Below are 15,740 nucleotides of genomic sequence, written 5' to 3' on the forward strand. Positions count from 1 at the left end.
GGTTGTATACAACATTTTTTTAAGAAATGGCATAAAGCCTAACTGGTTTGGCTCAGTGGATGGAGCATCAGGCTGCAGACTGAAGGGTCCCAGGTTTAATTCTGGTCAAGGGCATGTACCTTGGTTGTAGGCATATCCTTAGTAGGAGGTGTGCAGGAGGCAGCTGATCAATGTTTCTCTCTCATCGATGTTTCTAACTCTCTATCCCTCTCCCTTCCTCTCTGTAAAAAAACAATAAAATATATTTTTTTTTAAAAAAAGAAAAAAGAAATGGCATAAAGTATTGCAAAGAAATTGAATAGGAAAACTATCAGGACATATCATGTGTGCTTAGAATAGGTGTTGTTTGTGAAACTTTCGTTGCACATATTTGTGTGCTAGGTCATATGGCGAAATTGATTTCTTCTAGTGAGTCATGGTCCCAAAAAAAGTTTGAAAACCTCTGCTTGTCCCTGAGTAATGTCACTGAGACCTTGAGAGTGCCCTGCTTATAGGGTGCTCTCTTCTCTAGCCTGGGGTTCTGCACGGCCTCATTTCGGGAGTATTCTGTTCTTCCAGGTCCTACAGGCATGTGGTGAACATGCGACTTCTTGCAGATGGTAATTGGAAGTGACTTTGTGGTCATCTATCTGTCTGGATGCAGCAATCCCAAACTGGTGGCCCATGGGCAGAATCCAACCCCCGCCCCCCCCCCCCCTTATGCATATGTCTGTGCAGACCCCCCCCGCCCCCCCCCCCCCACACACACACAGCTCTCTTTGTGACCCTGACGTGTATTTGCAGGGCAATAATCCTCTGGGACCCAGCAGTTTCTTCTCCTTTAAGTAGGCCAGTCTTACCAGCTTGGTCCCTGTGGGTCGATTTTCCACTGACATTACCTGCCTGGTCCCTGAAAATATTTTGTATTGCAACTGTGTTCAAAATGCATAGAATGTTGGATTGGAAAGGAAACTGAGATATCACAGTGACCCCAAACTGGGGAGTGCCTGGCCTGCGACCTCACCAAAAGTTAATGGGAGAGTAAAAAGATGAGAAGAAAAACCAGATATTAATAGAAATCTTAGTAGGACTGAGGAGGAAGGGTAAAAAGAAGGGAGGGAAGTAGGGAGGAAAGAAGGGAGGGAAGGAGGGAAGGAAGGAGGGAGGGAGGGAGGGAGAGGAAAGAAAGGGAGGGAAAGGAACAGGAGGGGAAAGAGAGGGAAGAGAGAGGGAAGAAAAGAAGGAAGGAAGTTGGAAGATGGTATGCAGTGGAATGATGGCAAGCTATCGCGTTAGCCCTGGGCCTGGCTATCAGGTCAGATTTCTATGAGGGGAGCCTCTAGTGTGCGGTAGTCACACTGTAGGAGCGTAAGGTGAGAGGATGACTGCAGAGGCCATCAAAAAGAGCCCTTGTAGAACTTTGAGCAACAGGATAAGCACTTCAGACACCAGAGAGGACGCTTCCAGGAAACCTCTGCCCTCTGAGAACTGAGGCTGCTTAGGATGGCTTTGAGAATTCCCTGACATGTGTGACCTACACCTCACTTTAGCCTGTCCTTAGGCACACTATCCCTGATCTGAAAAGAAGGTATTTTCCTGCTGGTCGTGGTGTGGCCAGCATGATGGGGACCCTGAGCAAGTGCCTCCCCTCACCGAGCCTCAAGCTTTGGGGCTGCATCTGTAAAGGCAGGAATGTGGATGACAAAGGGCAGAAGGTGCCTTGATCACTATCTGGGGGAGAGAGGGAGGCACAAGTAGGTGACATGCCAGGCCCTACCCACTGCAGTCACAGCTGCTCTTCAGCTCCAGTGCCTGCAAGCACCTGGCAGTGCAGGAGGGAAGCCGGCCAGGGGTGAGGCCAAAGGAAGAGGTAGGAACCATGGTGATCTGGAAGGGTTTAAAAACAAACACCAGGCGCCCAAATAAAGCATGTCTGGGAGCCACATCCAATGGAAGCAGCCCCAGCCGTGGGGATTTCCCTGGATGAGCACCAGGTCATTGTGTGTTTGCATTCCATGCAGGGTTTACATTGGAATCAATATAACCTAGAGGCCATGTCATCATTTCAAGAAAGGGTTCATAGCTTTAAAAAAAAGTGGAAACCTCCAGACTCTGGCCCTTTAAATACAGTTCCTCCTGTTGTGACCCAACCATAAAATTATTTTCATTGCTACTTCCTAACTGTAATGTTGCTACTGTTATGAATCGTAATGTGAATATCTGCTATGCAGGATGGTCTTAGGCGACCCCTGTGAAAGGGTTGTTCGACCGCCAAAGGGGTCGCGGCCCACAAGTTGAGAACCACTGCTCTGTGCCCTCCACTCTGATACTGAAAACCTGTAAGTCCAGGGGAGCCCAGTGGCAGCTGATGATCTTGGATTTCCCACAGTATATCAGGCTTGATGGCCTGCCAGGGCCTCAGGAAGCAAACATTGTATACGTATTAAAACCCCTGGCTCAGAGGCCAAGGGGCTGAGTCACTCACAGCACGAAGACAATCACTGGCTTCCTGGAGTTCCTCTATTTCCAACATGGTTTCCAGGACCCCAGACGAAACCCAAATAGTATTTTTCAGATAAGCGCTAGAGATGCTGGGAAGGGTGCCATAAGGCTCCAGTGCCAGGCAGCCCTGGTCTCCCTGCTGGGGGTGCTTGGGCAGGTCCCCCTTTCCCCTCAGCCACACTGGGCAGGAGGAGGCTCTCCTGGGAAGGCACCCGAGGAGAGGGGGGTGAGGAGAGAGAACTGAGCCTCCCCTAGACCCACGGATGCCCGGATGCCTGTCCGAACCCTAGCTCTGGCATTTACACGTATGTGACTTCAGGCAAATGAACTAACCTCTCTGTGGCTCAGCTGCTCCATCTTTACAGTATGGATCATGTAGTCTCTGCCCCGTGGAGCTGTTGTAAGAATTAAATGAGGAGATAGGTACGAAGCACTTAGCACAGGGCCTGGCACGTAGTCACTGCCCAATCCACGTTAGCTGTGTTGAGCTATTTTTACAGCTCCTCGGTGTCCCTGAGTGGGGGCTCGGGGAAGGCAGAGAGGGACAGACAGTGACAAGAGAATGCCCTGGGATTTCCCCTTCTCCACCAAATCTTGTCTGTCCTCAGCCACTCTTGCACAGCACTGTATATCATATTTTTAAAACCCTTGACCAAGCGTGGCAAGATGATATTTTTTAAATGCTCACTGGTAACTGGTATTTCCCTTGCCCACCCCTGCTGCCGCCTTCCCTCTATTCAATCAGCGAGGCCTCGGGGCCGGGATGGGCAGCAGAAGCCAGAGACAAGAGGAGTCGCTTCCTGGCTTTTGAGTTTCAAAAGTCTGTGCCCTCAGAACAGGAAGGATTTATTACAAAGCGAAATATTGTAGAGACAGAGGAGGCAGAAAGGGCTCCTTCTCCCCCAGCTAACAGGATGATTTCTTGGCCCAGTGGTGGGGAGGAGAGCCTCGGGGAAGAAATGAGACTCGGATCTCTGGAGTCCTTAGAGAGAGGCCCTGTGCCAACACCACCCCAGCGAGCAGCAGAGAGGTGGGGCGGGGATGGGGGTGGGGGAACTGGCTGAAACTGTGTTTCTGCTTGTCTTGAAATAGAAACCTAGTTGACTTATAAGAAAGAAATGAGGCTTGGGTTTTTTGGTTTAATCTTAAATTCAATCAGACATAAGCTATAGAGATGTTGGGGGTTTTTTTATAATCAGGAGACTAATATAGAAATAAGTGAAAAGTTAACTCTGGGACATTATATCTGGACAGCTTTCTGAATTTGCAAAAGGAATGACAAAATGCAGTTCCCATTTTTATCAGGTGACTCTACACAAGTGAGGGTACGTCACTGCTGTCACAGGAGGCACTTCGGGCTTCCTCGCCGGTGACACCGCTGCGGAGGGGCCCGTTGGGCCTGGCCCAGGTCCTTCCTGTAGAGCGGTAGCGTGGCAGCTGGCTGTCAGGCAGGAGCAGCCGGCCTGGCCAAGAGCATGTGGCTCTGACACATGTCCTGACAACACATTTCTGGAGAAGGCAGCGTGAGCCATGTTGCCAACCACACGCCATGTCTGTGGAACAGGCTGATGAGCCTGGCACAGAGGCTATGGAGGAGTTTCTGTTGCAGCAAAGGTTTCACAATATCGTCCTGGGGTGACAGACTGTGTAATGACCTGCTGACACGGGAAACTGTGGCCAGGCCGGGACCATCTGCGCAAGGACCTGGGGATTCCCAGGGTGTTCCCACCTCTGCTTTGCTGCAGCTGCCTGCGCCTGCAGAGCCTGCCTCCCAGGGCCCAGACGTGCACACCTGTCGGGCTGTACCTGCTGGAGCCAGGGAAGCTGCTCAAGGCGGGGCCTGGGGGCAGCCATCCCTGCTTCTTCATCATCTGCCATAGATGCTGTTTCCTGGCCTGGACGCTAGTACCCTCCACTGTTACTCTTATGTCTTTGTGAAATATATATACACATCTTTGTAATCAGTTGGATAATGGATGGATAATTACTGTGGGCAGAAAAATTAGATGCCCTTTTAGCCTCCCCCAAGCCCACTTCCTCCCCAGAGGTAACTACCACTGTTGGCAATTGTGTGTGGCAGGCAGTAGAGCCTAGTGGGGAGAACACAGGTTCCAGAGTCAGACTGCCTGGGATCAGATCCTACCTCTGCCATTGACTGACTGTGACCTTGGACAAGTGACCGCAGCTTGCTGGGCCTTCCTTTCCTCATCTGTAAAAAGAGGATGATAATAATAATATCCCCTCGTGAGTTATGAAAATTCAATGAGATGACATATGTAAATTGCTTAGCGCAGCTCCTGACAGAGTAACCACACTCTAAGTACTGTCTTATCCTGCCAGACCTTTCCTTATGCATTTACCCCTCCCATTTCTTCACGCACTGCTCCTTAAACTCTGCTATGATTCTGAATCCTGAAATACTGACTCCCCCAGCTATTCTATTGCTAAACCTCAGCATGACTCCAGGCCTCTGGTGATGTAGTCTTTTATGAATTCTCTCTCCACCTTTCCATGACCCTGGGGCTCTGTACCAGCCCAGCTCACCCTCTAGGTTTGCCTTGTCTTTCATCCTGTTGTCCCAGAAAGGGCACCCCCCTGCACTGATGGAGGCAGAAATTGCTGTGTGAGCTCTGATGAATCCCTTCTCCCTTCTGGGCCTCGGCTTTCTCATTTGTGAAGTGAAACCACTGCATCATTTTATTAATTCTGTTATGTATTGAACACTTATTCTATCCTGGTACTAAGGGTACAGTAGCAAACATGACAGAAATGGTTCCTGCCCTCATGTTGATCACAATCTAGTGTGTAGATAACCTCCCAGTCCCTTGCTGCTCTGAAAGTCTGGTTTCCAGGTATTCACTGGATGAACATAGATGTAATGACACAAGATAACACGTGCATGACCCTCGGGGGTTACCAAAAGCAGCTCTCACAGTCTCCCTATCGGAGTTTGCAGAAAACAGATTGCTCACTTAGTATAAGTAAGCACACACAACAAACACTCGAACATGTCCTCCTGGAAACAGCAGATGTGCCCAAAATACACCGCCCCAGGATAACATAAATCATTGCCTCTCCTTCCCACAACAGGAAACACCCAATTCACACATTCCTCTGCAGGATACATCAGAAGCATGTCAGCCACCCACCTCTGTGGCCAACAGAAAGCACTCAGAGATGGGGGAGAAAGCAGAGGTTACTCAAGGTGGCGAATGGGCTGCAGCCCAGGGTTGTTTTTTCCTTGACAATCACCAAGGAGGGAAAACCAGAAAAGCTTTGCCGAGGTTGGACTGCTTCAAAACTGGACTTGACAACGTTCGAGCCAAGCTCAGTGGCAAGTGATGGGGGTCATTTAGAAAGAATTCCTATACATACTGGATTACAAGTAGGCATGCACAGCTTCAGAGATCCTTTCACTTAATTATTGCTAATGTTTAAGCCCAAGTTATGTGCCAAGCAGTGTACTAAGCACTTTTATGTAATCTAAGTAATTTAATACTCACAGATCACCTGAGTTATTCCCACTCTAGATGTGAGCAAACCGAGATGGGTGCCACACACTTAACTTGCTCAAGGTCACGTGACCAGCAAGGGGCAGGAGGGGAACACAAACCCAGCGCTCCTGACTCCAGCATCCACACCATCCACCTCTGTGCCTGCGCTCCAGCCCCCTTCAGTGCAGGGTCCCACATCTCTGTGGTCTTTTCCCAGCGAACAGGACCAGTGTCATGGCCATGATTCAATCCCAAAATCAGACACAAGATCCCTGTTGGTAACTACCACCTACTCTTATATACAGACCCGTCCCTAACCTTCAGGCAGACAGCTTTCTACCTGTGAGGTGCCTGGATCTACACTGAGGTCCCTTCCTCCCCAGGGTGTTTGTCACATCCCTGTGGACACCCCCAAGGTGCCTGGGCTCAAATGAAGTGGTCGGGAAGCCTACAGTGACACCTGCTGCCCCCGCTTGTTTTCCTGGGCCCCGGGGACTGCGAGCTCATTGCTGAGTCGGTTCATTCTCTGCTTGATGTTTCACGGTTCAACCAGAAGCCCCACAGTTTTTATTACACTTCCAGCCAATTATTCACAGTTGTTACACTGTCTCCAAGTCAGTTTTGTCACTCTTTTAATTATACCCCAGCACAACGGTAGGTGCTTCTACCTTTTAAAGACTATTTTAAAGATGACTCTATTAGAATGTGGGAACACTTTTATCTACAAGGTCAAGTGACCCTCAGGGGAGGCATCGCATCAGTAAAGAGAAGGTAACTTAGGTCATGTTTTTATGAGAGAGGCAGCATGCCATTATCTGCTTTTAAAAGTGACTAATAAATCTGATAACATACAACACAGTTTAAAAGTGAGACCAGTTAGTGGTGAGAAGAGAGTGTGAAGGGAGAGAAAGAAGCATAGAAAAGAACTCACAGAGCCAGAATCAATTATTTTTGTTTGTACATAGGTATTTATTATTAAAAACACTAGTAAAATTCAGGTAAGATTAACAAATACCTTATGCGGATCAGGAAATACTAGGGATGTGTTGAGTATGAATTTATAAATGGGTGATGTTATCTTTACTTACCTGTTTTTATTTTATTTTTAATATATTTTGATTGTTGATAGTATTACAGATATCTCCCATTTCCTCCCCTCCACCCAGCCCCTACCTCCCCACCCAGGTCTTCCCTACCCTATTACCCTTGTCCATGGGTTATGCATATAAGTATGTAAGTGGTTTATCTCTTCTTTTCCCCTATTTTTACTTATTTTAATGTTGACATTATTGTAGGAGTCCCCTCTCTCTCCCTCCCCCATTTGCCCAGCTCCAACCTCCCCCACATCCCCCTTCCTTGACTTTTATCAAATTATTGTCTGTGTCCATGGGTTATGCATATATGTTCTTTAGCTATTTCCTTTACCTTCTTTATCCAGTCACCCCCACCCCTCCCCTTGGGCACTAGCCAGTCTGTTCCATATATTCATGCTTCTGGTTCCACTTTTTTAACTGGAGGGAATTTTATAAATCATTGTGTCTAGCTCCTCAGTGACTAAAGAGTGAATGGAGGCCAGGAGAAGTTAGATTATCTTCCCACAATTATAAAGCCAGGTATCAGCGGAGAGGGAATTAGAACCCAGGTTTCCCCAGCGCTGTCTATGAGAGAGAAACACGGGAGATGAAGACCAGGGTGAAGGAGGAACAGCCAGGTGAGGGCACTGGATGCTGCATTTTTCAACTCAGGCTCCTTCTACCTCACCAGGAGGCCGTCGCCCTCCCCTTCCAAGCTGTTGTGCTCCAACAATTTTAAATCATCTTTGTAACATTTGGGAAAAGCTGTACTCGCAAATTTAATTGTGGAATTAAACTGTATTTGCTTTTAGAACGCAAAAGACTTGGCATGTGTATAAAAGAGGACTGAGTGTTTCAGACCCTTAATTTCTTATCACGTAGGCATTGACTAGCTAGTTTTCTGTCTTAAAAAATTATACTGACAGCCATCGCCAACTGATTTTCTTGCTTCTATTCTTGGAAAGATTAAGATTGTTCACTCCTGCAGTGCCTGGAAACCTGTGATTTTTTTTTTTTAATCAGTATTTATTTCACTGCTCACGATTTTTTGTTTTCAGATCAAATTCAGGATGGGTGAATGTGTGTGTAATTGGTTCCTACTGCAAATTATTTTTAAAATACATCTTTAAAACGCTTCAGGGATAAAACAAAACAAAACAAATAAAACATGATTTAAGCCTGAGGTGGTATTTCTGAATTAATTTGCACATGTATTTTTATATAAATAGAATTCAACCAGGTTTCATGCACTGTCCACCTCTCAATGCCTGGTATACCATTTGTGAAGCTATGAGGCTTCAGTTTCTGCTATGGCATCCACTAGCCACCTGTGGCTATTTAAATGTAAGTTTGTATTAATTAAAATTTAATGTAATTGAAAATTAAGTACCTCAGTCACACTGGCTACATAGGACTAGCGATTATTCTATTAGACAACACAGATATAAAAATTTTATTTCCATAACTCAGGAAGTTCTATTGGCCAGCACTGCTTAAGGACTAGTCACTGGGAATGTCTCTCTCACGTGCTCTTTATTGGCCAAATAACATTAAACAGAAGCCAGAGATTCCCTGCACACATGTCAGAAACATCACATGATTTATGTGTCTAAACTTTTTAACTTTGTAGATTATTTTACAGGTAAGCAGAGCTAATGTCCTTTGAGGCCGTGGCTGCTCTCAAACCTTGCTCTTAAGGATAGTTCCTAACACATGAAGCAGTTCAAAAATTCATGTGTAAGTCAATTTAGAATTCAAAAGACATTTGCCATAAGACAAATGTTATAAATCATGTGACTTTCTGAGATGAATCACTTAGTACTGAGATTTTTTTAAAAATCGGTAGAAATAATAACCAGCAGAAAATCAACAATAAAATGTTAGTGTTTCGGGATAGGGGGTTATAGATCTGTGGGAAGAAGGATATTCTCCATACATACCTCCACACACACAGAATAAGATTAGTTGCTAATTTAATTAGCCAAGAATACAAAATCTTATTGGAAATGAGGTGGCTTCCAGGATCAGATGTGGCCTAGCTTCCCTGGACCAGAGTTCTAGAGGCACTGTCTGGATAAGGAAAGGTCTTCACACATCTTAAAGCTCAAATCTTGCTACACTGCTGCCCTTTTATAATCACAGCTTACACCAGCAATCTGGAAGAACTCACACCAGCGATGCATGCATCGCTGTTCATGGGACTCTGTACAAAATTCAGATATTTGTGAATTTCCAGCCACAGTCAGCATTACCATAGCAGTACCCTCATCCTGAGAGAAGCAACAAAGTCAAGGCGGGGGGCACCATCAGTAAATGGCCTCAGAAAGCCCATTTTCCCAATCCATTCCCATTTTCCCAATCCTCACCCTGATTTTTTGCCTTTTTATCTGAGTGGTTCAAAGACTGGATTATTACTGAAGACCATGATCACAAATTCATTTCCCCAGAAAATCAAATCAGGAAAAACCTAATTGATCTTGTAAGTTGGTTCTTGAGAAATAGGATAGATTAAGTTAGAAGAGGTAGATGAAAATTTGTGCAGTGATTCTGGGGGGACTTTTGGTCATTTCTAGAGCTTTGATCATTGGGGATGATTATACTATTTATTGCTATTTTCAGACTCATACCTTTGTTTCCCCCAGCAATAGTAGATCACCACACTGCTCATATAAACCACACTGCTCATATTTTTTTCACAAACTAGGGGCAGTGGGGAGAATGAAATATTTTCCAAGGATATGGAACAGGAAGAGAAGAAAAGGAGATAGGACTAAAGAGAATGTTTATGGACATTCTGGGGAGGAAGGAAGAATTGCACTGAGCTGTGGGGAGAATATGATGGTCATGATGTACTTTTCGAAATGCTTTATTGCATTAATCCATTTAATGAGTTAATTTGTGATTTGGTTAACTAGCTAACTCATTTAATTTGTGTCTTAAATTAAAAACAGGAAAAAGAGTTGACTAAGGGACATGGATTCCATGAAAGAAAGACTATGAGGGTATTATTCTCTGACCTCAGATAGCAAAGTTGTCAGAAGCAGCATCATGGCTAAGGAAATAGCACTTGCCCTACAGAACAGGTATGATTCGGGATCCCTTTAAGTAGAAGATAATCAAAAATCCTGCTTTCCTGTTCTATGTCTTTAAAAAGAGGAGGGTGGGTTATGGAGATGATCTTTGAAAATCTGAAGAAAGCTATAGGAAAATGCATATAACACCAGATTTTATATTTAATTAGCAAGAAGTATTAAACCCTGGGTGTATCAGTCAGGATATGCTGCAGCAACAAAAAAACCTTAGAGGCTATAACCACAAAAATGTTTCCTTGCTCGTGGTAGTTGATCATCATGGGTTAGACAGCTCAATCAGGGATCTAAACTGACATGTCCCCACACACCAACTGGGGTATCATTGGATGCTGGGCTATGGAGAAGGCAACATGGTAGATCACTTTTAATTAGAAGTGACAGGCAACTACCATTTCATTGCCAAGCAAGTCACCATGTGCAATCCTTCATGTGCCTAGAATAATAGATTCAAATTTCAGTGAACAGATGTAACAACTGCCACACTAGGTGCAGAACCCCTGAACGGGGTGATTTCTAAGTTCCTTGGCAGTTCAAGGTTCCTGTGAATCAGAGTAACTTATAATATGCTTATTCAGAGGTTAGCCAGTAAGTCAACATGTCTAAATGATAGACACCAAGAGGGACTGAGAAGTACAAATTTGGTAACTACAAAATAGTCATGGGGATGTAAAGTACAGCATAAGGAATATAGTCAATACTGTCGTAAACTGTGTATTGCCAGGTGGGTATTACAATGATCAGGGTTAAATATAAATGTCATACATTATATAAATGTCTAACCAGTATTCTGTACATCTGAAACTAATATAATATTGAATGTAAAAAATATCAGTGAAGCACCCAGATCTCATCCCTGATTTTTGTCCCTGCTTCCAACTTAGGACCAACTAGAGAGAGTCAAATGTGCACTCCCTAACCAGGCACATAGGACACCCTACTTCTACTTGGCCTCCTAGAACTTCCCCAGACCCACAGCCACCAGTCAGGGAAAACCTGGATCTTTCCCTTTTCCCACCAGAAAGCTTTCCCACTTCTCTGCCTGCCTTTGAGACTCTACCAAAATGCCAGTGATGGGGGCTGACTCATTAATTAATTTTTAAAGAGACACCACTTCCCCTTCAATCAGACTCATAGTGACCTTTGAATAAATAGCCTTTGCTTTTCTATTAATTAATTTTAAAGAGACACCACTTCCCCTTCAATCAGATCATCTTTATAGCCAGGACAAGAGTGAGCCTTCCCCGAATAGAGAATGAGCAGAAGTTTTTGAACTTTTCCACTTTGAGTGAGAATGAAGTAACAGTGAGAATGAAGTAATGGTGCCACTGGGGTCTTCCTACAGGAGAGAAAACTCGGTTCCTCACTAGCACAGTTATTCCAACAGTTTACACATAATGAGGTTGGAACAGACAGCTGCTAATATCCCTCCCAACCCTGATACTCTGAGTTCTAGGCAGGTGCCTACTGTGATTAAATCCCAGGAGACCAGATTTTAGAATGGTCGAGCAAAGTCTCCCTCAGGAAAGTACCATGAGAAGGCCAAAGCAAGAGAACCACAGACTCGATAGGCTAGCAGAGCTCTTGAACACCCTTAAGTGCTGCCCACTGAGCTCCAACCCCCAGTGACTTCAGCCCCTTCAAATCTCCACCACCTCTTTTTTCTCAATTATGCACTTTTGACATTTTCTCAATGTTATGGAAAGTGCTGTTCAAAGGCATCTTTAAGATGAGTCCCCTTGTCAACCTCCTTCCAACTAGACTGCCTCCCTTTGTGCCTCTTTTATAGAAAGTCTGTGCTACCATTGACCACACCCATTTTCTAGATGTGAAAACCGAGGTACAAGAGGGGATGTAACCGGCTTAACAAAAAGGCCTGTTGTCAGCCACCCTTTTCTTTGTGACCCTTGAGTCAACTGCAAGACCTAAATTCCCTTTGAGAAGTTTGGGTCCTGGCTTTGATCCAGAGATCACCCCAAAAAATGGTATTTCTGGATTATTTACCTTAAAATACTCTACTTCCTCTTTTATTTTTTTTCATTTGTGAATTTGGCCTCTATCATTGCAAGAAATGATAGTCTCATATATAGTCTCTGCTTGCCTAAGGAGATTTATGGACTCCCATCTTAATGCCACTTCCCTTCTAATGATGCCTGAGACTGGCATATTCAGCCTGATGATGTATTGAAGGTACTTTGCTCAGCATTTGCACCCTTCCTGCTTTTTCTTCCAAGATTATAATGATGTCTTATGGCAGACTTTGTAAAGAATGAGAGCCTTATGGATGGTGATCACTTTGTTTCTTCCCACAGTTCCTTATCAGCAGAATCCTTACAATCCCCGGGGCAGCTCCAATGCCATCCAGTGCTACCGATGTGGAGACACCTGCAAAGGGGAGGTGGTTCGAGTCCACAATAACCACTTCCACATCAGATGCTTCACCTGTCAAGGTAAGAGGCCCAATTTCTCAGCTTCCTTCTCAGATTCCTGGCTGTGCTCCCATCCCAAGGATAGGGACATGCCACAGAGGCAGACAAAACAAACACAGGTGAGAGAGATATGAGGGGGGAGGGGGGAGAAAGAGAGAGAGAGAGAGAGAGAGAGAGAGAGAGAGACCTAAAGAGACTTCCCTCGAGCCTGTTATAATAATTCTCTCTTAAGCAGTATGGAGAGAAGAGGGAGGGAAGGGGGTGGGAAGTGTTGGGATATGGGGGTGAGAGAAGGAGCCTGGTGACCCCAGAATGATAGTGCTGACCCAGAAGGAAAAAGGCAATTCTGCATGCTTACCTTACACCTCTTAAAAAAGTCCTGCCCTGTGCCTAAAATCCATTTGAGAGTGAATGAAAAAGCAAGCTGTCCTGGCTAAAATTCAACATGGCTCTGAGGTGAACATTTATTCTATGACTGTGTGAAGAACTGCATTAATGTGACTGATACTTCCTGAGGAGCCACTCCACACCATTGATGTATATTGAATTTACGGTCAATTAAAACCTCCAGATCTTTTCATTTTGGTGACTGCTTCCAACCTCAGCCTCATGTATCTGAGGTTGACTTCCCCTGCCACTGAGGAAAATCCTGGATTCCTTTCCTTGGGATCTAACTGAATTCAGCACTGAGCAAACGAATTAAATATTCCCCAATTTGTTTTTGGAAGCATAAATGGGATATATTTTAATTGATGTGATTTAAATTTTATATTGGGAATTTGAAAACCCCTTTAATGCAAGTTGACCTGCAAGAGTACCTTAGTGAGTGACCATTTTTATACCACCAGAAACTGAGGTAGGACAAAGATAACAGAATTGTTTTAAGGAGGTTTGAGCTATGACTCTGCAATTATAGTCTTAAGAGAATGTATCTGTTGTCTTTCATTTATGCCAAAATTCAATTGTTTAAAACAATCTTTTAGCTCATGATTCTCTGGGTTAACTGGGCAGCTCTTCCAGTCTGAGCTGGCTCTGCTTATCTCTACCTGCCTCATCATGATGACGTGGTGGGTCAGCTGGCTGTGTTTGGTAGGCTGTTGACCTGAGTGGCTCCATATGGCTCCTCATCCGCCTGGCTTGGACTCATTTGCATGGTGGTCTCAGAATTCAAGTGCAATCAGCAAGATCTTTTCAAGCCTCAGCTTCTGTCACACTTTTTAATGTCCCATTGGCTAAAAGCAAGTCAAATGGCCAACCCAGATTCAAGCTTATGGAGAAATACTGGGGGGAGGGGAAAAGGGAGGTAGTGGCTCCATATGGCTCCTCATCCGCCTGGCTTGGACTCATTTGCATGGTGGTCTCAGAATTCAAGTGCAATCAGCAAGATCTTTTCAAGCCTCAGCTTCTGTCACACTTTTTAATGTCCCATTGGCTAAAAGCAAGTCAAATGGCCAACCCAGATTCAAGCTTATGGAGAAATACTGGGGGGAGGGGAAAAGGGAGGTGGATATAAATCACAAATGTGATTTATAAATACAAGCAATTTTACTAAGTGAATATACCTAACTGCTTTGTGTTTCTTCTAACACTTTCACTTGGAGTAAGAATGAATTCTCATTAGGGGAGATAAATGGTGATGGGCAGAGACTTGACTTGGGGTGGTGAACACACAATACAATGTACAGATGATGTGTTGTAGAATTGTGCACCTGAAACCTGCATAATTTTGTTAACTAGTAGGAAAAATAATAATACATAAATAAGTAAATCTGCAAAAAAAAAAAAAAAGATCACTGAGAAATAAATGTTGCCTTTTCTGGGTGGATCTGCAGATCAGATTTCTAGGGTGTGGATGCAGAGAAGGGAAGAATTTGACCATTTTGACATCTATCACAGGGAGGTGGTAGAATCTTTAGGTAGGACTTTAAGGAGGAAGAAAAGAGTATTATTTTCAATGTCAACTTGCTTAGTTCGAGATGAAACAAATGAGAGGATTTTGTTTCCAGGGATTAGTTATACTAAATAACCTCATTTGAAAAATCTAAAATCTCTATGAATTTCTTTTACAACTCTTTTAATACACACTACTGTGCTGACATGAAAGGAAGAGGTGAAAAGCAGAAATAAAAGCAGAAATCCTGCTGTGACTGCCAGTGCCAGATTTAATCCTGACTATTCATGCTAAACCTGGAAGGCCTTGAGCTTTTACCTTGATGGCTATGTGGATCATGGAGAGCAGGAGGCGAAGCCTGGAGCCTGGCCCAAGTAGGACTCTAATAGGAGGCCTGAGATTTCCCCTTCCAAAGGTATAGATGAGTGAGAAATGAACTGGCTGTGGAGGAGGAGACAGTACTGAGACACACCTGTACCAACTTTGGCACTGGGTAGAAAGAAGAGAATAAAACTTGTATCAAATGTCTATCCATAATCCACCCTATATTGTTTGTGGATACATCACAGGTGGTAAAACTATAAGAAAAGCAAGGGAACAACAAACATACAATTTGGGATAATGTGGGAAAGGGATGCTTTAGGGAGAGGCCAATAGGCTCCCAAGATGCTGGTAATGCTCTATTTCGTAAACTTGGCAGCAGATGCCTAGGAGTGAATTTTATTTTTCTTCTTTAAACGATACATACATATTTTATACATTTTCTGCATGCATAATGTATTTCATAATTTAAATATTTTAAGTAATGAGCTAGATCACCCTCAGGGGCCATTCTCATGCTTTGGTTTTGAAATTTCATAAAACTCAGTCTTGTTTGAAAATCAACAGAATTATATGCCAGAATCCTGGACTCTCAGATCTGGATGTGTCCTCAGTTACCACCTAACCACCTTATTTGACAAATGAATCAACTGAGCTCCAGAGAGGAGAGGTAGCTTTTTCAAAGTCACATCTGAGTGGTAGAATAGGAACATGGGCAGTGATCCGCAAAACAGTACATCTCCCACTGAAACGTGCCCAGGCGGTGTGCAAGTCCTCCTTCTAGGCTCTGTATTCACAGTGAGCATTCATTCTTGATTTTCTCAAAGCACTTCTAACTTTTCAAATTCTGTCCGTTGTCAAAGCATTTGAGCTGTTTCTCTTTAAAATTAAGATAGATAGATAGATAGATAGATAGATAGATAGATATTAGTGGCCTGGTGCACAACGGTGTCCTTAGGGGG

The 15,740-nt window shown here is 44.2% G+C and overlaps 1 protein-coding gene across 7 annotated transcripts in view; it reads left to right on the forward strand.

Annotated features, from left to right (window-relative positions):
• ABLIM3 (actin binding LIM protein family member 3) overlaps nucleotides 1-15,740 on the forward strand; it is a 106,531-nt gene that overhangs the window by 29,611 nt on the left and 61,180 nt on the right. For all 7 annotated transcript variants that reach the window (XM_006766220.2, XM_006766221.2, XM_006766222.2 and 4 more), the window contains exon 2: nucleotides 12,450-12,587. In XM_006766220.2, coding sequence (XP_006766283.1) covers nucleotides 12,450-12,587 — 138 coding nt within the window. The remainder of the gene's footprint in view (nucleotides 1-12,449; nucleotides 12,588-15,740) is intronic.

The sequence above is a fragment of the Myotis davidii genome, unplaced genomic scaffold, assembly GCF_000327345.1.
Source record: "Myotis davidii unplaced genomic scaffold, ASM32734v1 scaffold18, whole genome shotgun sequence".
Classification (NCBI taxonomy): Eukaryota; Metazoa; Chordata; class Mammalia; order Chiroptera; family Vespertilionidae; genus Myotis; species Myotis davidii.